General features: G+C 40.9%; 2 protein-coding genes and 1 non-coding gene across 3 annotated transcripts in view; 2 read left to right on the forward strand and 1 right to left on the reverse strand.

The window, feature by feature from the left end:
• Positions 1-2,256: 2,256 nt before the first annotated feature.
• On the forward strand, positions 2,257-12,608 carry EIF4G2 (eukaryotic translation initiation factor 4 gamma 2). Its single transcript, XM_048948208.1, has 23 exons — positions 2,257-2,300; positions 2,398-3,063; positions 3,393-3,503; positions 3,702-3,767; positions 4,180-4,305; positions 4,710-4,812; positions 5,470-5,601; positions 5,687-5,753; positions 5,858-6,009; positions 6,412-6,522; positions 6,829-6,912; positions 7,026-7,124; positions 7,364-7,505; positions 7,601-7,761; positions 8,233-8,346; positions 9,175-9,300; positions 9,559-9,663; positions 9,742-9,957; positions 10,258-10,516; positions 10,690-10,894; positions 11,297-11,508; positions 11,641-11,762; positions 11,974-12,608. The coding sequence occupies exons 1-23, from the start codon at positions 2,257-2,259 to the stop codon at positions 12,037-12,039; spliced, it is 3,489 nt and encodes a 1,162-aa protein (XP_048804165.1). The 3' UTR covers positions 12,040-12,608.
• LOC125695616 (small nucleolar RNA SNORD97) lies at positions 8,388-8,547 on the forward strand. The gene has a single exon (XR_007378026.1). It is a non-coding gene; the product is annotated as a small nucleolar RNA SNORD97 (small nucleolar RNA).
• The window catches only part of CTR9 (CTR9 homolog, Paf1/RNA polymerase II complex component), a 31,970-nt gene continuing 17,975 nt past the window's right edge, over positions 12,572-26,566 (reverse strand). Inside the window, exon 25 of the mRNA XM_048948358.1 lies at positions 12,572-26,486. Within this exon, the coding sequence (XP_048804315.1) occupies positions 26,078-26,486 (409 nt within the window). The 3' untranslated portion in view covers positions 12,572-26,077. The remainder of the gene's footprint in view (positions 26,487-26,566) is intronic.

Consider the following 26,566-nt stretch of genomic DNA (forward strand, 5'->3'; position numbering starts at 1 on the left):
GACTGCTTTTTTCAGCTATTATACTAATAAATATTTTATAGTGTACTTTAAACAAAAAGGTGATGCCTTAGAGGGACAACGTTTTAGTCTGTCAATACGCATGTGACAAACTTTGTTTTATTGCTTTGCTGGATTTCTGTTCCAATTTTTTATTTTACTTTTTTAAGAGAGAAATTCTCCATGAGTTTTAGTTGTGGTATTCTCCCCTAATGCAGCATTGGAATAGTTATGCCACAAACACTGTATAAGAATATTCTGTCAGCCAATGGAAAACTTAATCTTTTCACTTTGGTCTTTAAGTTTTACAGTAATTTTTATTTTACTTTTTGTTTTGAGAAATATTTACTTGAATAACATCATGCCTTGCTGTCTATATAGAATTCAAATGGAATTATATGTTTCAATGGATTTCTGAACAGTTCTATTCTTGAAGACTCATATGCAAGGTCCAAGTTTTTGCAGTCATCTGACTTCTGTTAAATGTAGAAAAGTGCAATGATATAAAAGTTCTAGTATGGAAAGTACCACTCACCGTTATGTTCAACCTTATACAACTTCTTTGTATGGAAAACTTAGTTTCAGATAGCTTAGTCAAGATTCTGCCTAAGATAATCTGTTAAGTAAACTGCTCTTAATGTTTATGTGCATGAGATCAGTTTCCCTATCTTGAACAAATTTCATCCTAGATAAGGTGAGAAGTCCTGCACCCTTTGGGCCTTATATGTCTTGGGACGTAGTGGCACTTTGTGTTGAAAGCAGTAGGAATGAGGCTGGCTCTGGGAAACTGGAAGTTCTGAAATACCATATGTTTGGACATGCAGTCTGTGTGGTTCATGTGTTATTATACGTATCCCTTTCACTCAGTCATCTAAATCATGAGTCATACCAACTGAAAGCGGAAGGTATACGCCTGGATATTTGCAGAGATTTGTTGTATGGCTTCTGCAGCCCTTGCTTTCTGCCCTTTCCCACTTAAGAACTTTGAATCTCCGCTAGCAGGCATCTATTACCTCAGCAACAATGTAGCTATGATGGTTAAAGCCTAATCTCCTCCTGGTAAGCCTTTGCAAGTCCCCTGTAAGTCCAGCTTCCACCTACTGCTAAAAGCCGAGCCATCTTTGTTTTGTTTAACTGGGAAGGAGCAAGAAAGCCCCACCAACTACGGGCTTAGTACAATAAATATGGAAAAATGCTTGTTACGTGTGAAACTGCTGGTCGTTCAGGGGCTGCCTGCAGGATGCCTTGCAATGCACAGGTCAGTTAAAAGCTAAAAGCAGGCACAGACATGCAGACAGCTTCCAAGCCCAGAAAGCTAAATTAGATCTGCACAGACGGGCTTTTGGAGCTCAAATAGCAGGTCTGCTTCTTGGATTTGACTGCAAGCTCAGGCCACAGCCGTCTGCTGATTTCACCACAGCCTCACATGAATCTGAAATGCAGTTTGTGTGAAGGAAACGCACGGTTGTGAAAAGCAAAAAGCTTACGTACACGTGTATAAAACTAGCCCTTCTATGACTGTGACAGAATTCACGCTGTAGAACTGGGATTTCAGTGATGGGTGCAGCACAGGAACAAACAGCAGAGAAGACAGACAGCCAAACTGCCGCCATTAAGCAGGTACGCTACTTGCGCATATTTTCCTTCTCTCTAAGGCACCACCGCCACTCTTGCGGCGTAACTGCTTTTGCGAATACGGGTGCTGCACTGCGGCGATGGCACAGCTCAACCGAACTTCCTCCCTCCTCCTCCCACTTGGACGTTAAGCCCTCCCCCTTCCTGCATTGTGATTGGTCAGGCAGGCGGAGACCTTCGCGGCGATTGGAGGCGGGTGGCGGGAGGTGGGGTAGGTTGCGTGAACGTAATAAAGTTAGTGGGGCTGCCTCGGTGCGCGCTAGACGCGGCGGCGAGTCGGCTCTCTATGGAGGTGGCGGAGGGCAGCGTCGGGCGGTTGCTGCTTCTGCAGTAGTGACTCGGAGACTCGCCCTGCCCCGCGCGCTCCCCCCTTCCCCTCCCCAGCCCCGGTCCCCGGCTCCCTTCCCCTCCCTCCCCTTCTCTTGCCTCTTCCCCTGCCCTTGGTAGCCGCCGGGACCCGGGGAAGCGGACAAGGCCTTAGGGAAGGTGAGCAATTCGGGTGTGGCGGGAGAGCGGTTGGGGCCTGGAACGGAGCGGATACCGCTGCAGCCGCCGCGTAAAATGGCGGCTGGCCGAGTGGCCGCCATTTTCTCATCGGCTTCTTCTCGCTTTCTCTCGCACAAAATGGCGGCCGGAGCCGGTGGCGGCTCTCGCTGCCCGCACCGCGGGTACTGAGCGGAGAGGCGGAGGCGCTGGGCGGACGCCGCTGGGTGGGGTAGAGAAGCCGAGCGGATCCGTTTTGAGATCGGAGCCGCTTTTCCGCAGTGCTGGAGGCTGGAGCGGGCGGCGCCGGTTCGTAGCTCGGCACCGTTGGGGCGAGGAGCCGGCGAGGAGCCGGCGGGGCTGGGGCTGCTCCTGTGGATGTGCTGGGTGCTGGGGTGGGGCGGAGAGTTGTCGGTCCTCCTGGGGCTGGAGGAGGGAGCGCGGAGGCAGATTTGCGGCTTCTGCGTGGATTTCTTTGCTATTTCTGCTTTTTTCCCGTTTAATTTTTTTTCTCCGCTTCTCGTGGGAGGGCGAGCTGGCTCCGAGGAGCCGTTGCTGGGCCGGGCCGTGGGCAGACGTGCAGGAGAAGCCGGCCGCTCTCCGTTTTCCCGTCCGTGCCGGAGAACAAAGAGCCGGCCGGGCCCTGGCGGCGCCTCAGCCTGGAAGCGGGCGGCGCCCGGCGCGGTGGGGGAAGGGCGGCGCGGCCGGAGCGCGGCTCCATGCGGCAGGGCGGCGTCCGCCTCCGCCGGGGGGCGCCCTCGCGCCGCGCCGCCCCCGCAGCCCTTTTGTTCGGCGGCGGCGGCCATGTTGGCGGCCCGCGTTCCGCCCGCCGGGCCGGGATGGCGGTGCGGGCAGTACGGGGAAGGGTGCGCGGCCTCGTGCTGCGCTGCCTCGCCCGATCTGCGGTAGACTGCGTTATTTTTCACGCGCTCTTGCTTTGATCCCTAAGTAAGTGCATCATCTTTCTGTTAGGGAATATTTTCCCGATTGTCTTTCAGATTAGACTTGAGGTAGAGAGCAGCGATTTTTTTTTCCTTTTCAGTAGCTTTATTGGCCGTGTGAATTTAGACGCGGAAGATGGCCTTTTTGCTATTTTGGGTGATCTTGGAGCCCTTGTTGGAGCATTTGCTTTCTCACCGTCTTTGATTCTTGTCACAGCACTGCTGGAAATGTGGCTGCGGTGACGGGACTAGGCTTCCTGGGGTGGGAGGTGTTGCGAGATACGATGGTTGCTAGTAAAAACACCTATAATATGAACGCTCGATTTGTCTTTCTAGGTTTTGTTTTTCCCCACCCCGTCAATTTAATTTTATTCTTTTGAAGATTCTTCGTTGTCAAGCCGCCAAAGTGGAGAGTGCGATTGCAGAAGGGGGTGCTTCTCGTTTCAGGTACTGGTGCTGGTTTGGTTGACTGAATGTGTGGCAGTGTACCAGTCCTTTGGGGGGGAATTAATAATGTTTTCCCAAGGTACTAGTAATACTAGTTCCCGAGTTACTAGTTTCCCAAGTCACTTCAGTAATGCCAAAGTGTCACTGAAAATAATGGTGTCTTGAATTCAGGCAAACTACGTGATTGTGTTTTAACAGTGCTTCTTCAGGCGGAGGAGGTGGTAGGGGTGCACCTCAGCACTATCCCAAGACTGCCAGCAACAGGTATGTCATCTTATTCCTTGGATTAGCATCTTACTTCAAAGGTATGGGATGTGTGATGGTGAATAGAGTTGGAAGTAGTCTACCTTCAAATTTATACAAGAAGTATTACAGAGTTTGTGATGTGTTAATGTCCATTATCTGTGGCAGGGTAGTATATAATATATTAGAATTGTGCCTCGTGTCATGTGAGGAGGACAGAGCACTTTTGTGCTTTTCATGTAAAAGGTTTAGATGAAGGGTTTTAGTGTTGAGAGTGGTCTTACTTGATTTTAAAGTTGTTTAATGACTATTTGCAGGTACTGTCATGCTGGTAGGATAAGCATATGCTTTCAGCAAAATTAAACATAGTATTAGTTTGTGTAAAATAATGCTGGAAAGACGGTTCTTGAAATTGTTTTTCAAAATTCTACAGCGAGTTCCTGGGGAAAACCCCAGGGCAAAACGCTCAGAAATGGATTCCTTCACGAAGCACTAGACGAGATGACGACTCCGCAAACGACAAAGAACGACATGATGCAATCTTCAGGAAAGTAAGAGGGTAAGTTTTCCAGAAGGTGCTTTTCCATGTTATTATGTTTAGCAATATTTTGATTAAATGAGCCTGCAGAAGAGGAAGATACACATACTTCTTGGGTTCCTTAGGGTGGTGAGGAGGTTTGTTTAGAAGGAATGAGGCAGAAACAAATAAGGCATACAGCAAGCGTTTGCTGTGGCAAAGAAGCAAACTTGCTGAGAAGCAAGCTTTCTGAAAGAGTTAATACTGGTAGTCAGGCTTTTCATTCTAAAAGTTACATAATAAATAAAATCTGACCTGACTTGAAAATTGGATTTTCATTTTGTACCTTAAAGACTAACTCGTAAAGGTAAACTTAAATCTAAAATTACTCAACAAGCTTACAAGATTTGTAATCTGAATTTTTTGTTTTGCTTGTTCCTCTTTAGCATACTAAATAAGCTTACTCCTGAAAAGTTCGACAAGCTATGCCTTGAGCTCCTCAATGTGGGTGTAGAGTCTAAGCTCATCCTTAAAGGGGTCATACTGCTGGTAAGCTGGTGGTGGTTTGTGGGTTGTTTTTGTTGGGTGGGGAGGGGGAGATTTCTTGTTTATTTTTAATCTACTACTTCTTTGCATCATAAGTATAAAAAGGTTGGTTGTTACTGATTAGAGAGAGAAGTAATGTGGTTTATCTGGTGTTTATTACAAACCCTGGCGTAAAGGAGTGTCATCCCTTTTTGTATGAAAGGGATATGCTGGAGAGAGAGTAGATTTAACCCTGTAAAATTAAATTTGAGATGTTAGTTACCAGTGTTCATTCTGTCCCACACCTCCCTACACCTACTTCTGTGCATCCCACTGCTCCACAAGCCTTTACTGTCTGAGAAGAACTACCACAGGTAGTCTTTGGTGTACTAGATGCAACCAACAAATGGTTCTTAAATCTGAAATGGGCTTTAGCGTTCTGATGAGGAAATTCAGATTTGTCCCTTTTGTTAGTTTGGAATTATGGAAGCTTTTTGAGTAGCATAGTATCTGTTTTGCATCAGTATTAAGCACCATGTGTTAAACAAACAGTAATAGTGGATTTTATTTCATGTAGTGGCAAGGAATAGATGTTCTAAATCATGTAGAATGGTAGTCTTGTATTTCTTAATACATGTGCATCCTACCACAAGCTATCTTACTGAAAATAACTCGTTTTAGATCGTAGACAAAGCCCTTGAAGAGCCCAAGTATAGCTCACTGTATGCTCAACTATGTCTGCGACTGGCAGAAGATGCACCCAATTTTGATGGCCCATCTGCAGAGAGTCATCCAGGACAGAAGCAAAGCACAGTGAGTATTTCACTGCAGAATGGTAAATTTTGGTAATGCGTGCAGTTATGTGTTGAATTTGTAACAACTTCCTTTTTTTTTGTAGACATTCAGACGCCTCCTAATATCTAAACTTCAAGATGAATTTGAAAACAGAACCAGAAATGTTGATAGTAAGTTTTGAAATTTAATTAAATTTCAATACAGAATTTAATGCAGAATTTACTACTTTTTTTTATTCCCACAGCCACGCTTAACAGGATTTTTTGTTTTTCAGTCTATGATAAGCATGATGGTCCCCTCCTCCCTGAGGAGGAGGAACAGAGAGCCATTGCCAAGATCAAGATGCTGGGGAACATCAAATTCATTGGAGAACTTGGCAAGCTTGACCTTATTCATGAATCTATCCTTCATAAGTGCATCAAAACAGTGAGTATATGGATTAGGTGTGGGCTAAGAACAAACAAGTATTTCTAAACTTAAAAAAAAAAAAAGTGTTCAAGAAGTTTTAGGAGTTTTTGACTGTAAAAATGTTTCCTGTCAAGTAGAAGTATCACTGTTTGAAATGAATAGTTGTGTGGCCTGATTAAAAAGGAAAACTGGTTTCATTTAAAGCTGTGGGAATTGTCTCAAAGTAAAGATGTAGTCTGGCCTAGACGCAATTACCACAGATAGCTCAAAGTACATACATAGTAAGAGCTTAAATGAGTAATAAGTGCTTCAATTAGCAGTTATTAATAATGTGATACATTTCTGCATGTCGTGCTGTACACTGTTGTTAGAAATCATCTGTATTATGCTGAAAGAACTATTCTGCTTCTAATATTTCAGCTTTTGGAAAAGAAGAAGAGAGTCCAACTCAAAGATATGGGGGAGGATTTGGAGTGCCTCTGTCAGATAATGAGGACAGTGGGACCTAGATTAGACCATGCAAAAGCCAAGGTATGTGCATCTGCTGTGATCTTCAGAAGTAGCTTAAAATCCATGCCTAAAACTCTGAAACTTCAGCCATTCTGTGCTTCTACTCAAAAGAACAAAACAAAATGTAATATTGCCTGGAGCAAAGAGAGCCAACTATTGCTCATAATAAAAGCTCTTGATAGTGGAAGGAGGCAGTCTTTCAGGTGGCTTTCAAGGTCTTCCCAGAAGACGCAGTTATTACTAGTCCTATAAGTGAGAATGTCATTTTCTAAATGCTTCTTAAACACACGTTGATACTGATTTGTATCATCACTTTTGTTCTCTCAGTCCTTAATGGATCAGTACTTTGCCCGTATGCGCTCCTTGATGTCAAGTAAGGAATTGCCAGCAAGGATTCGTTTCCTGCTGCAGGTACGGTACTGAAATAGTCTACTACTGCTTTGTTTTGTTCCCCTCCTAACCCCCCCCCCCCCCCCCCCCCACACACAAAGTTGACTTCACTCCTTCCTTATTTATGTACCAAGGATACTGTGGAGTTGAGAGAACACAACTGGGTTCCTCGCAAAGCTTTTCTTGACAATGGACCAAAGACTATCAATCAAATCCGTCAAGATGCGGTAAAAGTAAGTATTTGATATTAAGTCTTGTGCTTCCCTTCTGACTAAATGCTGACGGGAATCCTTACACTGTTTAGTCACAAAACTCATCTTCTGTATGTATAAGCCTATCTGATAGTGTGGCAGTAAGGTGTTGATGAGGGTTGAAAGCATGTAGACTTGTAGTTTAAAAAACTTAGTAGTTTAAAAACTTGATTAAGGACCATTATTATAAAATAACCAGAATGGTAATTCCTCTTTTAAAGGATCTAGGAGTTTTTATTCCTGCTCCTATGTCTCAAGTGATGAGAAGCGACTTCTTTCTGGAGGGACCCTTTATGCCACCCAGGATGAAACTTGACAGGGACCCACTCGGAGGGCTTGCTGATATGTTTGGACAAATGCCAGGTATGCTGAAACTGTGAGGCTGATGTGATGATTGCAGCTGTACTGTGTTAAATACAACAAGATAACATATTGCCTTCTGTTTTCTGATAATGTAGGTAGTGGAATTGGTACTGGTCCAGGAGTTATTCAGGATAGATTTTCACCCACTATGGGACGCCATCGTTCAAACCAACTTTTCAATGGCCATGGGGGTCACCTCATGCCTTCTGCTCAACCCCAGTTTGGAGAACTAGGCAAATCTTTTCTGAAAAGTCAGGTAAGGAAAAGATGGCTTGAGCATGGTTAGAAGCTCTTCTACAGATGCATATGTTATGGATTATAGTGTATTTGTGTTGGAAGGCTTTCTCAGGTTTGATTCTGATTAGAGCTCATGCTTGGTTGGCAAAAAAAACTTTCTAAATAGTCTCTTAAAATGATGGAAAAGATAAGGAATACACTTGTTTTTTTGTTTGTTTTGTTTTTACTGCAGGGAAAGGTGCATGTGGCTTTGGTGGGTCAGAATGGTGCATTTTTTATTTGAAAGATAGGCCTGTTTTGGGTTTTTTTGTTTGTTTTTTGTTTTTGTTTGTTTTAGGAATAGGTGCTGTTCTCCCACCACCCCTGCTCCTTCTTTTTCCCTTCCTCACAAATAGAATCTTTTTTCCTCTGGTCCCTCTGGTACTACTTACCATATGATGTACGCCACTCCATCATCTGCACTTTCTCTATATCTCCCTTTCTGAAATAGGGGCAAAGCCAGCTCTACCATAACCAGAATCAGGGACTCTTATCCCAGCAACAAGGACAGTCGAAGGATATGCCACCTCGGTTTTCTAAGAAAGGACAGCTTAATGCAGATGAGGTATATTACATGCCTACATTACTTAAAGCCTGTACTCAATATTGCCCAGTGATTATAGCAAGACGCGTTATTATGAGGACTTATGCTGGATCTCTTCCTACTTTCTTCCTCCTCCTACTTTGCCCCTTCCTCTTTCACCTTATTCCTCACTTTCCCTAGGGTATCCAGCGTCCTGTGAGCAAGACTGAGATATGAGGGCAATTTCTTGTGATGTTCCTTCCTTCCCTTCCCACACATCCCCAAGAGCACTACTCTGACATCAGTTCCGTGCATCATATTGATAACAGCACGTTTTAATGGAAACTCTAGGAGATCCTAGTACTCAAAAAATCTAGAAGCCCTAGAAGAATACTCAAAGAATCTAGAAATGCTGGACCAGGCTATTATTTTTTTTTTTTTCTTCCTGAACTAGGTGTTAGGCAAAGTGTCAAGCACAAAGTAAGCTGCAGTATTATTTAGAGGAAAAAAAAAGTGTCCTTCTGAGCAGTTGGTGAAGTTTCATCATAGTTGGAAATCCTGTCTGCAAGCATGCTAAGTATCTTCTTAGGTCTCTTAACATACTGCATCTGAAAGGAGCAATTCCAGATCTTGGTACAATGTTACTAAAAACCAGTAACTTTCAGCAAGCTGTGATTTACTGAGTCATGCTTTTGGGGGCATGCTTTTGGGTATTGCATTTTTTGCAATACCAGCGTGACTTAATCTGACTTTTTACACTGTAGGAACTGAAAATTAAAGTTTATGTGGGATGGGTTGGTGCAAGTCCATTTCTGTGTAATTGTGGTCAAAGTAATTGAAATAGTTTGAGGTTTTTCTGATTATTTACAGATAAGCCTGAGACCTGCTCAGGCTTTTCTAATGAATAAAAACCAAGTGCCAAAGCTTCAGCCCCAGATAACTATGATTCCTCCCAGTGCTCAACCACCACGCACTCAGACGCCACCTTTGGGACAGGTAAATATCAAAGTTACTGTGTGCTGTTGACCAAGTTTTCTTTGACTGTACTGAATTCTTGCATGTGGGACTTCAGCCTGTTTCTAGTAAGAGAGGGAAAGGTTTTTTTTGTAGCACATAGCAGAAGATAGGAAAGCATATCTGAGGATGTAATTTGACTTTAGCCTGCTTAGTAAATATTGGAAGTTGATAAAAGTTTGGAAACAACACTGTAGGTAGATGTACTTCAGAGGAGTAACTTCTGGTACTGTCTTTCAGCCTCCTCAACTTGGTCTTAAAACAAATCCACCACTTATACAAGAAAAGCCTGCAAAGACCACCAAGAAGCCACCTCCTTCTAAAGAAGAGCTACTTAAACAAACGGTACGTTAACTATATTGCAGTGCTTCTTTAAAAATGCTTCTAAAAATGTAAGTTTAACCATCCACTGTCTTTCACTAGGAAGCTGTTGTGACTGATTATCTGAATAATGGCAACGCTAATGATGCTGTCAATGCTGTGAGAGAAATGAGAGCTCCAAAACACTTCATTCCTGAGATGCTGAGCAAAGTAATCAGTCAGTCCCTCGATCGATCAGATGAAGACAAAGAGAAAGCAAGTACTTTGATCAGCTTACTCAAACAGGAGGGAATAGCCACAAGTGACAACTTCATGCAGGTACTGCAGTCTGATATTCATTGTGCTTGGCTGTTGGTGATGTCTAGTTTGGATACAGACAGCAAATCTTATTTTGTCTTGTTGATGTGAGGAGGTAGAAGTACACACTTGTGAGAGAATGTACTAAGTGATGAGGGAAGAAATGTAGGTTTGGGATTTTTTGGTGGCAGGAAAGCTCTAGGCAAGTGATTCAGTGGGAGATTTAAAAAAAAAAAAAAAAAAAAGGGGCTTTTATTTAGTGACTGTATTACTGTATGCAAGAACAAAATCTCAGTGTCTCATCTTGTTACTGTTTTGTAGGCATTCCTGAATGTATTGGACCAGTGCCCCAAACTGGAGGTGGACATCCCATTGGTGAAATCCTACTTAGCACAGTTTGCAGCCCGTGCCATTATTTCAGAACTGGTGAGCATTTCCGAACTGGCTCAACCACTGGAAAGTGGCACCCATTTCCCTCTGTTCCTGCTCTGCCTTCAGCAGTTAGCTAAGTTGCAAGATCGTGAATGGCTAACAGAATTGTTCCAACAAAGCAAAGTGAATATGCAGAAAATGTTACCAGGTAAGAGTCTGTTCAGATACTTCATATTAGTACATGAGACGGTACAAAACACACAAAAACCAGTTAATATAGTTACTTCAATGAGGTCAATTGTACCATCCTCACTAAGGATCATGACTTCTAATAGGTATCAGTGAGTACCAGCTCTTAAGTGTGTCTTCCTTGCTTTTCAGAAATTGATCAGAACAAGGACCGCATGCTGGAGATCTTAGAAGGGAAAGGGCTTAGCTTCTTATTCCCACTTCTGAAACTGGAGAAGGAACTGCTAAAGCAAATAAAATCGGATCCATCCCCACAAGCCATCTATAAATGGATTAAAGATAACATTTCACCCAAGCTTCATGTAGATAAAGGATTTGTGAATATATTGATGACCAGGTGAGGTGGTTTCTTGTGGTGATTAAGGCACGTGCCTTGTCAAGCAACCAGTAGATACTTAACTATGTGGAGACTGGCATGTACCTTTGCATAAGATGGTACATGCTAAGGTAGAGATGAAAGTTGTTTTAGCTGGACTTGCTCTCTTTCAGTGTCCAGTATCTGTTTGCATCAGTTGTGTTTTACTTCGGGATGAGAAACAGAGAACTAATAGCTCTGTTCAAAGAATGTTTCAGAGCCTTAACTTGCATAAGTAGGATTTTGTAGTGGACGGTAAAGTATAACACATGCACCTTAATGTGTGCTTAAATTAGTGAGCAGACAACTCAATAATTGTAGACCATAAAATCTCATTGCTGTGAGTTGGAGTTCACAGAACTAACCTTTCTGTCTCTGGTCCAGTTTCTTGCAGTATATTTCAAGTGAAGTAAACCCACCTAGTGACGAATCAGATTCTTCGTCTGCTCCATCAAAAGAGCAACTAGAGCAGGAAAAACAACTGCTTCTTTCCTTCAAGCCAGTAATGCAGAAGTTCCTCCATGACCATGTTGATCTGCAAGTGAGTGCTTTATATGCGCTCCAGGTGCACTGCTACAACAGTAACTTTCCAAAAGGTATGTGTGTAATCTTACCCCAACCTCAACTTGCTTGTGTATGAATTTGAGGTTCACTGTATCTCTTCAGTCAGATAACCTGTTTGGAAGCTTATAAAGCTAAGAGTTTTAATTGTGTGCTTCCTTTCAAAGGCATGTTACTGCGCTTCTTTGTTCATTTCTATGATATGGAGATCATTGAAGAAGAAGCCTTTTTGGCATGGAAAGAAGATATTACTCAAGAGTTTCCAGGAAAAGGCAAAGCTTTATTCCAGGTAAACTTGATAATGGCTCTGTCTCTTGTCATGCTCCAGCAGAGAAGGGATTACTTGGAGAAACATAAGGAGTTATCCACTAGGGAGGAACGAGGGGAGATGAAATGAGTGTAGAGTACAGCAAAAACACTTGGAGCAAGTTTGGGAAAAAGTGTTCTGCAGATGTGGGTAAATAATTCCTGTTGCTTAAACCAGTTTTATGTAACTGCAGGTAAACCAGTGGCTAACCTGGCTGGAAACTGCTGAAGAAGAAGAATCTGAAGAAGAAGCTGACTAAAGAACCAGCCAAAGCCTTAAATTGTGCAAACATACTGTTGCTATGATGTAACTGCATTTGACCTAACCACTGCGAAAATTCATTCCGCTGTAATGTTTCACAATATTTAATGCAGATGTGTGTCAGTAGGATATCTTCTGCAAAAGGTTTTTGTAGTATGTCTTAATAGTCTACAATAAAAATATTTTAGAGTATCTTTAATGTTTAGATAACAGTGTATTAGCAGCATGCAATAATTACATCATAAGTTCTCGAGCAGAAGCAGTCTGTTGCAAGGGTCTTCTTTGCTGCCAGTTAACATAGGCTGTTTTTAAGTTAGAAAACTGAATAGCAACACTGAATACTGTAGAAACGCACTTTGCTCAGTGTAATACTTGAGTTGTTGCAATATTTGATTATCCATTTGGTTGTTACGGAGAATCCTTAACTGTAATCGATGGTTGTTGCCGTAATAGTATATTGCCTGTATTTCTACCTCTAGTCATGGGCTTTATGTGCTAGGTTTTAATATCCTTGAGCCTGGGCAAGTGCACAAGTCTTTTTTTTTTTTTTTTTTAAAGAAACAGTTTACTTGCACAAAAACTGATCAGCTGGACAGATGATTTAATGCCCTTTGGAAGAGGTTTTTGTGGGTGTGAAACATGACATGGTGAGAAATTTGAATTGGTCCCTCTATTATAGTATTGAAAGTAAGTCTACTTAACTTATCAAGACATGTTCATGCCCTGATTTTATATACTTGTATCTATCAATAAACATTGTGATACTTGACTTGTTTTTGAATGTGTCCCAGCAGAAGGGCTTTGACTGACAAGTAGTTTACTTTCTGAATAGAACATCAGTAGGAGTTTACTTAGACTGTGGAAACATCTTAGGATTCTTTTTATAGAAGGTCTGTCTCAGTTTGTTCATGAATTCTCAGTAAGATCACAGGTCAGAGCAGGCACTGATTTGCTATGTCAGGAGGATAATTAACAGATACCTGCTGAAGGAATAGGTATGACCTTGCCTTGTGATTCAGTGAGTAATCTGCCTTTTTTCTTCTGATGCTTGAAACTTTCTCTCAAGTTCCCATATTTTTAATGAAGTGGCACTGACTAATCCACTGTTTCTCAAGTAATGAAATCAGAAACAACAGCGTGTCAGCTTAAAATGTCATCTATTAAATGCTCAAAATACTTTGCTTTCTAAAACTTCTTTCTGAGTGAATTTTTTCATCAGTGGTTGTTTTTTGTTTTTTTTGTTTTGGTTTTTTTTGTGGTTTTTTGCTAGCTTACAGAGGTGACGTTTGTAGTAGCAAAAGTTTTCTTAATGGAGTCTTTTTTTTTGCTAGTGCTGGAAGTGCTTCAGACTGTCTTTCACATGGTAGAAGATGAAAATGTTGCAAAAGAAAAAAGATTTGAGATCCTGATAAAATTTACTTTGAGGGAAGAGTAGTTTGCATTTAAGTGTGTTAAAAGGCTGTGACTAGTTAAATGATGGGTGTGGTTCTTGCATTGCTGGTGCTCTGTTATCTAGGGCAGGCTTCCTGACCTGCAGTTGAAAGCAGTGTACTTTGACACGAGACTTTTTCATTGGATTTCTAAAGTTGGGTCAGTAACTTGCTTGAGGGCATGGTAAAATGCAGCATGTCACCCAGTGCATCACTGCATTTATTGTGGTAGTCCAGATCACCTCCGTTAGGAAAGAGGTGTTTAAACTGAATTGCTAGCAAGTATTTTGACTACCCGTACCATTTCCTGTCTGTATTTCAGTATAGTGGTGCAGCTAGCAGTAACTTGTGGATTCCTAGCTCAAGTAAGAGAAAACGAAGGTATGTTAAAGCAGCTTGAGGTGGGGGAAGTGGCTGCTTCTCTTGCTGTAGTTGCAGCTTCTAAGGGTGGTGGTAGTTCCATCATGGGCCTTCCAAATGCATTCTTCCAGTCATAGTGTTCATAAATTAAAGCCATTCTGTGTTTCGTCACAGAGGAATATAGTTGGTGCTTAAGAAGCTGCAGTGTTCAACTTTGCTTTTTGTTATCAGATAAGTGCTCCAGAAATGTTCGCATCCTACATAGTAAGGTTCAGCAGTCAAACAAAAACTGCCATCTTTTGTTATTTCACGTCTAAACAGTCATTTCAGCTGATCAGTTTGGTGATGTGTTCCCCTACAATACTGTTTCTTAAAGTTCACATGTAGTTTCCTTGAATACCCAATGCAATTCCTTCAAGTGCTGTGAAGCTGCCAGTCACAAAAGCACAGTTCTAACTGGTGGTTTTCAATTGCGTGTACCATAGTGGTGAGACAAAGAAGAGCAATTATAAGAAGAGGTGCAAGTAAAACCATTCCTGATCAAAAAAGAACCAGACTGCCAACTAACTAACCAGTTTTCTGGAGGAGGTTAAACTGGCAGCTGTAGGTTGAGTAGCATGAATAAGCCTTGTATTCTTGCCCAGTCTTCACTCTAATCGCTACCATCATATATACTTGTGCATGAAGGCTTTGCTGCTTTGCTTTTTTTTCCTTTCTGTAACTAGCTAGATCAGGTAAAATCACTTCTGCTACTCTATTAGTGAAGAGTGAACTGTTAAGAACTACGCCTACCAACTATATTCCATATTTTCAAATGCTTATACGCCTCAGAAATGCCATTAAATGCAGAAGTTATTGCCGTCATAAGACTTGCGCATGCAGTTAGTATGCGCATATCCGGCCTCTTGAAACTGGTATAAAAAAGGCTCTTGACATTGCAGTGGCTCATTGAAACTTTCTTTCTACAAAACAGGGAAAAGAGCATCTTGCTCTTAATCTACTCATTTCATTCACCTGACTGCTCAGTGCAGTCAGTCTGGTTAAAGGGGTGGGTGTAGAGTTGGGCTGTTGTTCGAGTGACTTGAGTTGTGTTTTAAATGTAAATAGAGCATACTCCATTTTAAACTAGTAAAGTCACGGACTAGATTAAACCAGTAACTAATCAATGATAGTGACTTTTATTTAGTATCAATTTTGATAATTTAACGTAACAGGAAGATTGGAAAAAGTGCACATGAAACAGTTTGGTCACAAAGTTTGCCTTCTGAAATAGTGAACTAAGTTGCTGTTATCATTCAGGAAGCTTCAGTTCCATTTATCAGTTGCACAGATTACTTTTCAGCAAAGTCATGAGAAGTATGGCCATCTAAATGAGTCAGTCTGATATTTAAGAATAGAAGGTTTCTTCGTCAAGTTGCAGTCTACCCTGGCAGCCATTTGCATTGGAGTTGGATATTCAAGGAAAGTGTTTAATAGAAACTTCCAATAGAGAAGAAATCTTTATGACTGAACAGCCATTGTTGGTTGCTTTTCTGTTGTTTTTTTTTTTTCCCTTGAGGAAAATGGCAAGAAGCCTGGGCTGGTAGGGGTGAGGTTGGGCACAAACAAAATGCTAGCATGTGACAAAGCAGCTTTCAGCAGACAAATTTCTCCATGATTGCTGCTTGGGTTTGCAGGTTTGTGCAGAGCAGTGAGTAAATCCAAACAACGATTAGGTAATTTCAGCAGTTAATAGTTCCTGTAAATTCTTAGCCTGCATCCAGAACATGAGTTTTAGCTAATGTTGTAACATAGGCTCATAGCTGCAGTTACAGCTGGTTCAAATTAGTTCATACCTTCTCTATGCTTTCATCTGATTTAGATCAGATAGCTGATCCAGCTTACTCTTAAGTGTACCTGGACAAACTGTTACCTGTTGCTTGCTACAGGTTGGGTTTTGTTTTGTTTTTTGCAATACTCACAATGCCTTAAGTGTGGCAAACAGAAATGTGTTAGTATGTTCTTTATGGAACACAGTAACACAAGTGGAATGTGGCATAAGGTGTTCCTAATACAAATGTGGAGGTTGTTAGTATGGATGTTGATGAACAGCAGTACTGTCCTACTTTTTCCCTCCTTTCCCAGAAGTTACCACACTTCTTACGATGTTATTGTTGCTGCTTCTTATTTCAAATTGTATTGGCCAAAACCCACAAGTTGTTTTCTGCAGACAGATGTGGTTTCAGTTCAACGGGGCAAAATCTGCTTACAGGCAGATCTTTAAAGCTATATGCTGTATCCTCAAAAGCAAAACAGGAATGCCCATGTGCAGCTGAGACTTCTAATGTGGAGCTGTTAAAGTGATAGGGGCTCATCTGGATTCATGTTATAAAACTTGTGTCCATTATTGACTTTAACAGAGTCCATACATCTGGTAGCTGGAAACTAGCAAAATGTTATTTTTAATAAGTTGATTAAGCAGCCATGACAACAGAGTTTTATTTGGCATAAATAAATGGTTGGAGTGAGGAAAGTAACTATCTGACGGTGGGTTTCATCTTTAAATACTTCAGGCATAAATCTGTTCAGCTTTTGTTTAGGTTAGCAGTGAAAAGCCTAAAATAACTGATGTGTGAAGTATTCTCAGAACTGTTATCTAAGCTGTGCAAAGCAAGACCGTGGAGGGAGAAGTGACCTTTAATTGATTATATGAAGTACGTAGGGGATAAGGAGTTCACAGACACTTTTCTATTCCTTTCTGGTAGGACAGCATGAGATTTAGGAAACGAAGGTCAAGTTATTCAGAGCATTAGAGTTAAAAATAAGGAATGATGCTACTTCAGACTTTGGAAATGCATGTAAAGATGTGTCACTTGAGCATACTGGGCTACTGGCCTTTCTCGAACCATGATGGCAGTTGTGCCAGCATAGTGAAAAATTCAGAACAGAAGTAAATTACACTGCAGGTAGAGCTGACTGCATTAGAGGTGCTGTTAGCCCAGGCTAGGGCTGTCCTCTGTCTCATAATGAACCTGTGGTCTATTCAGATACTTGAAAATGCCTTTAATCTTTTAACATCTTTTCCATAGATGAGTCAGGTTATATCCTCAAAGCCTCATACGTTTTGGGGTTAGGAATTTACGTTCTGAGGAAATGAGCTTTACAGATTGCCATTAGCATGGTGCCATTGGGATTCAGCACTATGATACAAATGTCATACAAATACAGGTCTGGAAAGTCAGTTCACAGCTGCTGCTTCAGATCAGTTGATTTCCACAGCAAAGTAAAAAATAGGGCACCAGTGTGCTTGTGGGAAGCATTTAGCATAATCAAAAGCATCAGTGTTAAGGGGTGCCTCTCAGCTCCTCAAGGCTGAGGTTTTTTTAATGTATACCTGCTGCTTTCTGATAGGATGAAATGAAACACAGTAACTTAGTGTGGAAAAAATATACACCTAAACAGCTAAAAGCCAGGATGGTGAAACCAGCTTCTGCTTTGACAGAGTTCTAGAAACACACATTTACAGATTTATTAACTGTTATAGATGGGAAATTAACTTGGAAATCGACAGGGGGATTTTCTCTACACAAATTAGTATAGTAACTCATTAATGAAGATAGGTGACTTGTAAGAAAGAAGATACAATGGGGGAAGTACAAGAAAAAATCGCAATAAATGTAGAGAAAATCTTGGCCATACTGTCTTCCAGGGCCTCTAACATCAGTATTTTAAAGTGTCTCCTTTCAAATGCAAGTTTTATCTAATTAGTAACCATTACATACACGTTGATTTTTGCCTGATTTTTCTTCTTTTGAGACTTCAGGAATTTCTTCCAAACATTTTTATATCTATAACTCACATTCTTTCCCCTTTTCTGCATTCAAATTAAGATTTCCCTGCAACCACAAGGGCTACAAACTTAAAAGTACCAAAGACAGTTTGTTTTTATGATCCTTGCAGGTGGGATTTGGAGAAAGTGCCAGGTAGAAGAAGAATGAAGATGAGGTAAGCTGGTGATGCTCAATACAGACAGAAGCCTGATACCCAAATAAATCCTCAGGGAAAACTGTTAACAGAAAGCAATTTCTTTGAGATAGGCAGTGCTAAGGTAAAGAAAATCTTGACAGTTGATAGAAGAACCAGTAGATACATATCAGTAATTGTTAATAAGAAACTTTATATCTAGAATTTTCCTCCCTTGCTTTTCTCAGCTCGAATTATAGCTTATGCTTTTCATGCTCTACACATCTGGTCTCCTCTTGGTTGACTTTGTCATGGTTATTCTGTGTAACTTTAACTCACTTTCAAAGTCATTCTTTTGCACTTGACATCATGGCTGTGATCCCATAAGCTGAGATGACAAACGCATTCTTCTCAGAATTGCATAGGTTAATATATAATTATATGGTAGCAATTTAGTTGTTAAATTACTGTTGCTAACTGATAAACCACCAATTAAGTTTTTAAATGGCCTAAGATTAAGTGGATTGATCATGTCTATTACCAGAGACTACAGCACTCTTTGCTGCCCAAAGCAGCACCCACACAAAAGGGAAGAAGCTTAGCAGGTGCCTGCCTTCCTCTGACCTCCAGGTGCCTGGTGCAGTTGAATGCTGCTCAGGGTATTGATTGTTTTGTTTTGCATGTGTCCCATGAGCTAGTTAGAACATTTGTAAGTGCATTACACATGTTGATCAAAATTGCCATCCCTATCAGACAGATGTTGAGCAGAAGGCTTTCTACTTTCTGAGAAACGAATGAACTAGTTACAGGATAACCAGCCTTTGTCTTTCTTTGTTTCTGTATCCTAAAAGTTCTGTTAGCTCATTTTAGGTTCACTAATTCACAATGAGATCATAAAGGAGCATCCTCTTAACTTTTGACAGAAGTGATGTCTGCATCTGTAGCAATTAGCAGCATCCCTGGCCACTTGACAAGTGAGGTCACAGAAATAGGTGAGACCACAACCAGCTGTAAAACTAGATTGGAAGGCAGGGGAAAGGAGACTAAATATTAGAATAGGCACATAAACCTATGGTTCTACATGCACTAGGTTGCATCTACTGCAGTTCTTATTTCTGCTGGGAAAGTTCAGCTTTGGCCTGAGCTGCAAGAGATCTCAAAGTTGAGATGAACTTTTATGCAACGTTTTCTAATGACTTGAAGGATTATAAAAAAGGAAATAAAGAAAAAGAAGTTACCTTCTGTGAGGACAGACTGAAAGCTAGGGATGTTCAGTCTGGAGAAGGCTTCACACACACCTGAGAGCGGCCTTTCAGTATCAAAAGGGGACTTATAAGAAAGAAGGGGGCAGACTCCTGAGCAGGGTCTGCTGTGGCAGTACAAGGGGAAATGGCTTTAAACTAAAGAAGGGGAGATCTAGATTGGATATAAGTGAAAAGTTTTTTTAAGATAAGGGTGCTGAGGCAGTGAATTTAGTTGCCTAGAGATGGGGTGGACGCCCCATCCTTGGGGACAACGATGATCAGGCTGGATAGGGCTCTGGGCACCTGATCTAGCTTCAGACATCCCTGTTCATGGCAGGGGAGCTGCACTAGATGGCCTTTAAGGGCCCCTGCCAACTCCATTCTACAATTTATATATCCAGCCCCAAACAACTCCAATCGTAAGAAGAAATTTTCTAGACAGCTGTCCTAGCTTGTTACCTTCATCAATAAATTCTCAAAGGAATATCTAAACCAAAACACACCTGCTGTTTCCAGCTGCTGGGGAATGAGGATTACTCAGATATGACTGGAACTGTCTGAACTCGCCCCATCATAAGTGATTCAGATTACTCCAGGCACCATTACCAAGGAACTGTTGCCTTACAAGTTTCAGTTACCTACTAGGTAACAGGATGGTGTACCTTCCCTTATCCACCAGAAAAGCTAAGTGCAGCACAAATAGTTCTCCCACAGCAAGTAAATTTTCTGCCATCCACTTACTTAAAGCTGTTATTTACAATCCGGATATTGAAGCGCTTTCAGGGGCTGGGTTTGTATTTATTTATTCATTCCTTTTGAACAAATCATCATGGTCTGTTTCCACAAATGAAAGTATTTGATTATTTGGCAGCCTCAGTGACTGTACAACATGCTCTGCTGAAGCTGCCCCAAAGATATTAATTGATGGACTCCATAAAGTATTTGGCAAGAGCGAAGCAGCTTCACACCAGTTTGAAGTAAACTGGAATTGAATGGAGGAATAAATGGTTCAAAACCTCACTCTTCAACCTGAAGATCAGTCTTCAGAGCAAGATCCAGTCTTAAACACCAAGGTTTAATTTGGCAATAAACTGACAGTTTGGACATTCATTTATTTCTAAGTCATATTCCTGGCCCAGATTTCAACCTTTCTAATAGTAAAATTATGTGTTTATGTTCTCTTCTAAAATTAAACCATTTAAAAACAGAAATAGATCATTTGCTGGCCTAATGTGAAGGGGGAGAAAGAGGCTATTACAGATGGTTGCGATAGCGTGCTATTACTAATGCAGCAACAATGTTTGCCATTTCATAATCATGTAAAACCCATCCATGCTCCAAGGACGATGTAGATCAGACAGAAAGTGTCTGATATGAATTACAGGAGGCTGCAATTACCAATAGTGAGATAACAGCTAAAAAGTGGCTTAGATTTTGAATTCAGAACTTTGACCCCATCTGAATTCTTCTATTTTTTTAGATCAGGAGAATTTCTCTGCCACAGCAGTGATTCCACATGCTTTCACTCATCCATTTAAATATAAGACAGTGGTTACAAACATTAATCTGGCAAAACATTTGACTGCATCATGTTAGAAATGAAAACCGTAATAACAGAAATTTTAAAACAGCTGGAGATGCAAACAAGTTTGCATTCCAGTTTTTCAGGTACTGTACAACCTAAGGAAGAAATCATTCTGACCCAAAGCAGCTCGAGTTCTATTCTTGTCACACAAACTGAAAGGGATGAAAAAAGAAACAAGAAACAGAGTGATCATTCGTAGGTAGCAGTGAGAGAACACACTACACCAAACACAGCTCTTGCAGCCCACCTCTTTGCCCATCATGCTCTTACACCTTTCTTAAATGTAGCAGCAAAGATGTATGAAAACGATAAGACTACAGGACTTCTGTTGGAAAAAAAAGAAGCAGGATGTTCTGCAAAGCCAGAATTGAAAGCAACTGCTTTGATTTGTAGGTAACACAGACCAGGATAGAGTAACTCCAAATTGGCATTTTTTTTCCACAGAGAATTATCTTTATACAAACTCTGGAGATGCTGGCATCCTTTTATGTCTTTTATGTACAAGCACACACTGCAGGCAACTGAAGTGAACCCTGGGTTCTGCTTGGATCACAGCACTGAACTGGAAAATCAGTTTAAATCCATCACTTAGACAGCATGGCACTTGACAGAAGTGGTCAAGATATTTTATTTCATGTGGCCAAGTAAGGCTTAACTTTCCCTTAAGCTCACAGGAATAACAGCTGCTGCTTAGGCAAGAAATAGCTCTGCAGAACTGCAGCCATTATTCAGGAGCGATGTTCTCATCTGCAAACTGATTTCACGTCTCCAGATGATGTCTTTTCTAACATGAGTTTAAAGTGTATATCTTGCTTGATCTTAATGTTACAACTTCTACTCTCTAGTCTTACAACAGCTCTTGCTGTATTGAGAAAATAAGCCTTCCCCTCTCATGTGTACAAAAAAAATAGAAACCCAGGCAAAGTGAGCACCTCTTTAGGCATTAATTCTAAGAAACAGAGCACAGAGCAAAAGCCAGAGTAAGAGATTCAAGTGAGAAATATAAATAAAAGGGCATTTCCATTAAAGGAACTAAGCAATTAAGTGGCAAGACCTTAAATAGTACGTCTATTTTCATCACTTATCCAACTTGGTTTGCTTATTTCTTTCCTTTCCTGCTTGTTCCAGTAATACCATTTCATTTATATCACAACATCTAATTACATTATATCTGTAATTCCGTTAATGCCTTGTAAGGCTCTTCTGCCTTGTACAAAATGAACTCTGACAGTCAGACTGTTTGTCTTTCAGCACACTAACAATCCCAGGCCCATACAATATCTCCATGCTACATATAATATCTTCTAGTTCAGAGTTTGGAAAATTTAAGAATTTGAGGCTGCCAAAAGCACCAAATAAGCATTAAACAGATGCAGTCCATGCCCACCATTAAGTGCAAATGTTCTCAACACGTACGTCCTTGATGAAACTCAGACACACCAGAAGTTAAAAGACAGAAAGTTGATTTTGATTTATATCACTAACTTGAATTCCTGCTTGTATGCACTCAGTCGTGCAAACCGAATGACAATTCATTCCTCTTTCTGTTTTAGTGCTAGAAAATAGCTGCTGACAAAAACATTTCCTCCTAGCTGATTGAGGATGGGCTCCCAGCAGAAAATGGATACTACTTTTTGCTCAGAGACTCCTAGGAAAATGGGAAGTGTTATCAGGCATAGTTCAATACAGCTTCATCAACACAGAGAGCAGAGCCAGTTCAGAGTAATTCAGACTGTGTTGCAAGTCAGAACAAAAGAACAACCAGTTTTGAAAGAGGGGAGATAGGAAGCAAAGTTGCACATTCTCTAACTACATCTTCAGAATTAGTGGCATGGAAGATCAAAAGACTGATACACTTCAAGTAGTAGTTATTTCAAATGTAATGCTCCTATTAACTTCCATGGTAACTATAATGAACACAAAGAGCATAAAAACACTGTTTGACAGAGCAAAGTCTGAGCCACAAACATGCTTTTTCAACCACTATTTGTGCATTTTCACCAGCAGTGAACAAGAGCCTGCATGCCGTGCTTGTAAAAATCTGCACCATCAGAGTGACCAACTGTCACTGCGGATTCGTGATCTTCCCCAACGTGCTCAAGAATTCTTTGGCCACCATTAATGTATGGTATTTGCACAGCATCAAGGAGAGGCCAAAGAGCACACTCGTCTGCTAAGAATTTGGAAGGGCTCAGGAACCTTTTGGGAGCCTGGGTATTTCTTGATCTCTTTTAAGGCGACTGAAAAGACCAATGAAGTTCACTGGCACTTGATAATCTAAGTTGCTAAACAGAAACTGTTTCTTTGGTTAAAACAGGGTATTTGTCTTTTAATTAACAAGACACAGATAGGAAGGTGTGAGACTCTTCTAAGTTCATGAGCTAAAAACAGCACTCCTGGAGTTCAGACTCCTGGGGCACCTCCAAGCCATCAGATACGAGGATGCACGTAACACAGGGATGACACAGGTATTTAGAAGAGCAACAGGAACTCTTCAGCATTTATCATGTCAAAGGAACTATGAGAACAAGGTTAACAATCTACTATGCCTCTAGGAGATACTTTGCAGTGTAGCCAATATAACACAGCCAATCCCAAACTCTAGAGGCTGCAGAGAAAGGTGTTTTTGCCTAAAAGTAAAGGAAAAACTAAAAAGAGGAACAGGTCTGTCCCTGACAATAAAATAAACTTGCTCCAAAGAAGAACATGACTGTGGTGAACATTCTTGATTTCCTGAACAGCCAAGGACGAAGGGAAAAAAGGAAATAGCCATATTAAAAACTAAGTGTCTACACAACTATGCCTCCTATCAGTTTTGCTAAAACTGAAAAAAATCCTTAAAGTATTTCTGGTACAGATTGCACAGGCTGAGTAGATGATCAGACAAAGTTCAACTGAAGTACTACGTATTTACAACGTACTTTGAATTTCCTTCACAAGCTCAGCCCTATTTGCTATTCCCTTAGATCGTCTTCAACTCAAATCACCTTCTGTAGAGCAAACACAGTGTGTACATAATAGTACTGCTTGTGTAGATAATAGTATTGCTAGGAGAGCAGGAAGCAGTGGCACTAAGAATAATACACATTTACTATATACTCCCTTTTTGCATCCATGTTGTCACACAGTTTTCTTACCCATATGCAAAAGGAAAGGAACACTGAATTTGTCCTTGCTGACTGCAGCTTCTGCTGTAGGAACTTTTCCAGGTGAATCAAGATTCACTTCCTTTAGTTATCACTATCCATGAAGTACATCATCACAGCACCACTGAGAGCAAAGAAACTGCACAAAACAAGCAGGGAGGAAGCTTGTTAACACTAGCAAATTTCCTGAAACAGATCAGCAGTGCCCACCAACCCCTAATGTAACAATTCAAATCTGTCCAAGAGGGAAAGGCCTTGCTACTATAACCACTGTTTTAAATAGTGAAGTATTTAGTATAGAAAGTAACTTACTCCCAAAAAAAGTCTTTCAGGAAGAAGCAGTGTAACTTAGCTGTAGTGCTCCTACCATAGGTCTTGCCTTGCCCAAAGCACTCCTTAGTAGCTTGTTTCCAAATATGTACACCTGCACCTTGCTTCCATGCTGACAGACTGTTCTTGCTCTCAGAGTTAAATTTAGAAGAGAATCTATTAATTTACACAAAGGCACTTCATTATACAGCAGTGGCAGCTACCCCTTTCCACCAAGCACTGAGCCAGAAGGGTTTCTGAAAGACAAAAGCTTGAGTAGGTGCATTAAAAGAAAACAAACAAACAACACAAAAATCCAAGTAATCCAATTAAAATAAAATAAAACAAAGCAAACAAAAAAAGCAACCACTCAAACAGGTTGGCCAATTTAATTTTCAGTTACTTCTCAAGGGGTTTTCTTTTTGCTTTTTTGAAGGGACTGGTCTATAAACTACAGAATCAAGGTAAAATTGGGAAAAAAAAATAAAAATTGCAAATAGCAAGACATACACTGACCTCTTCTGTGATAATCCAAGACAGATTGGCTCATATTTGATCCTAAACTGCAACAGAACTCAAAAGACAACTTACCATGTAGTCACGTAGTTTGTTAGTGGAAACAACAGATACTGATTTTCTTCAGTTAACTCTAATTTCTCACACTTTCTGCTTCATTAAGTGAAGCACTGGTTTGGCACCATAGGTATGTATCTCACCTGTCCACTGCTTCCTTCTGATTCTGAACAAGGTAAGGACCTGTGCTGTGATCCTCTTAATAGCACATTTCCTCTAAGGGCACCAAGTTTTCCCCAAGCTCATGCTTTCAAAGCTGTCCAGCTGCCAGCATTGTGAGCTTGCCATATCTTCTACCCAAGTGATTCTACATCAATAAGATGACTGAGTTAAGATTCAGCTTTGCTTCTAAACCAACAAACATGGCAGCTACTCTTCAATTCTGCACATTACCACATGTTTAAATTTTAATTAAGATCACTTCTAGAAATGTGATATCAAGCTGAACCAGTAAAAGAAACATCTCAACTGTTTCACATTCTACTTTATCTGCTATGGTTACCAACAGCCCATAAACACGTGGCAAAACATACACAATGAGAACAGTTACTGTTCACAACAGACCAGAAATAACAGCATGGGAAACTTAACTTTCAGTTAGTGCTTAATGTTAACTATCAATAGTGACAATCTGGACCTTCCAGAAGAAAAATGAATAACAAAATAAAATAAAATAAAATGGAATACAGTTTATGCTATGCTCTCCATTAAAAACAACAGTAGTATACTATCCAGATCTACATGCTCTTCTCTTAGTGAAGATCTAACATCCAACTTGATAACTAATAATCCAAGGCAGAAAGAAACTTTCTTTCCCCAGAATGGTTCCAAAGAATGATTTTTTCCAAAACATCAGGCAAAGACAACCATAAGAGAAATTTGGTTCTCTGCAGTTTACAAAGCACGCTGCTGCTGTCATGCATGAATGCAAGATACAAAAGAGCTCAACTCCAACAGCTCACATTGAAGCTGAAATGAACTTGGAGACTGCTTCCTCAAAACACACTCCTCTGTCAAACAAAATGTTTTCTGCTTGTACCTTTTAAGGCTTAAAATAAATCACTGGAAGCAAATTAGCAGGAACAGTTTTATTGCGACACTGTCTCAAGAAATCTATGCATGTATAAATAGAGAAAACACAATTTTAGCCACACTAGAACCACCTAAACTGAGATTTAATGTTCCACAGTTTTTACATGCATCCCATCCCAGGTATGCCTATAATACAGGGTTTCTGTTCTTCATCTACAGCAGTTTTGATTTAAGGGTACACCGTAGGCCAACTTAGAGAAACATCCATCAGTTGCTAATAGAAAGAATCACAGAAAGGTCTCAAGAGAGTTTACTAACTTACTGTATTTGCCTGTAAGTTTTCAAATACAAAAACTGGCTTTCTCTACAACTGAAATATATTTACACGAACATTTAAAAAGATGTAATTTCAGACCTAATCGCTGTCATCAGAACCCCCTTCAGATCCCTCATTATTGGATCCTTCTGGCTCAGATTCATTACCAGACCCTCTGGCAGAACCCTCGTTATCAGATCCTCTCTCAGAATCTCTGTCTGATTCAGCGCTGCGAGAAGCTGGGCGAGATTCGTTATCCGAACCAGCAGAACGACTTCTTCCTGACTGCACAGACTCATTGTCAGACTGCTCTGAATCCGACCGTCTCCTTTTCCTGGCTGACCTGTCACTGTCAGAATCTTCTTCAGATGGGTGGACGCTGGACCTCCTCGGACTGCCTGCCTCACTGCCGGATTTGTTTCTGTTATCAGAATCGCTATCAGAAACAATGCGTTTGCTGTGCTGCTGTTCCCCATCATCTGAATCGCTGTTGCTATTCCTGGCATGTCTGTACAGGGGAAAAAAAAACAACCAATCCAATTAGGATGCTGGATTTGAGAAATAGTAGCACCATCTGACTGAAAAAGG

The sequence above is a fragment of the Lagopus muta genome, chromosome 6, assembly GCF_023343835.1.
Source record: "Lagopus muta isolate bLagMut1 chromosome 6, bLagMut1 primary, whole genome shotgun sequence".
In the NCBI taxonomy this organism is placed as follows: domain Eukaryota; kingdom Metazoa; phylum Chordata; class Aves; order Galliformes; family Phasianidae; genus Lagopus; species Lagopus muta.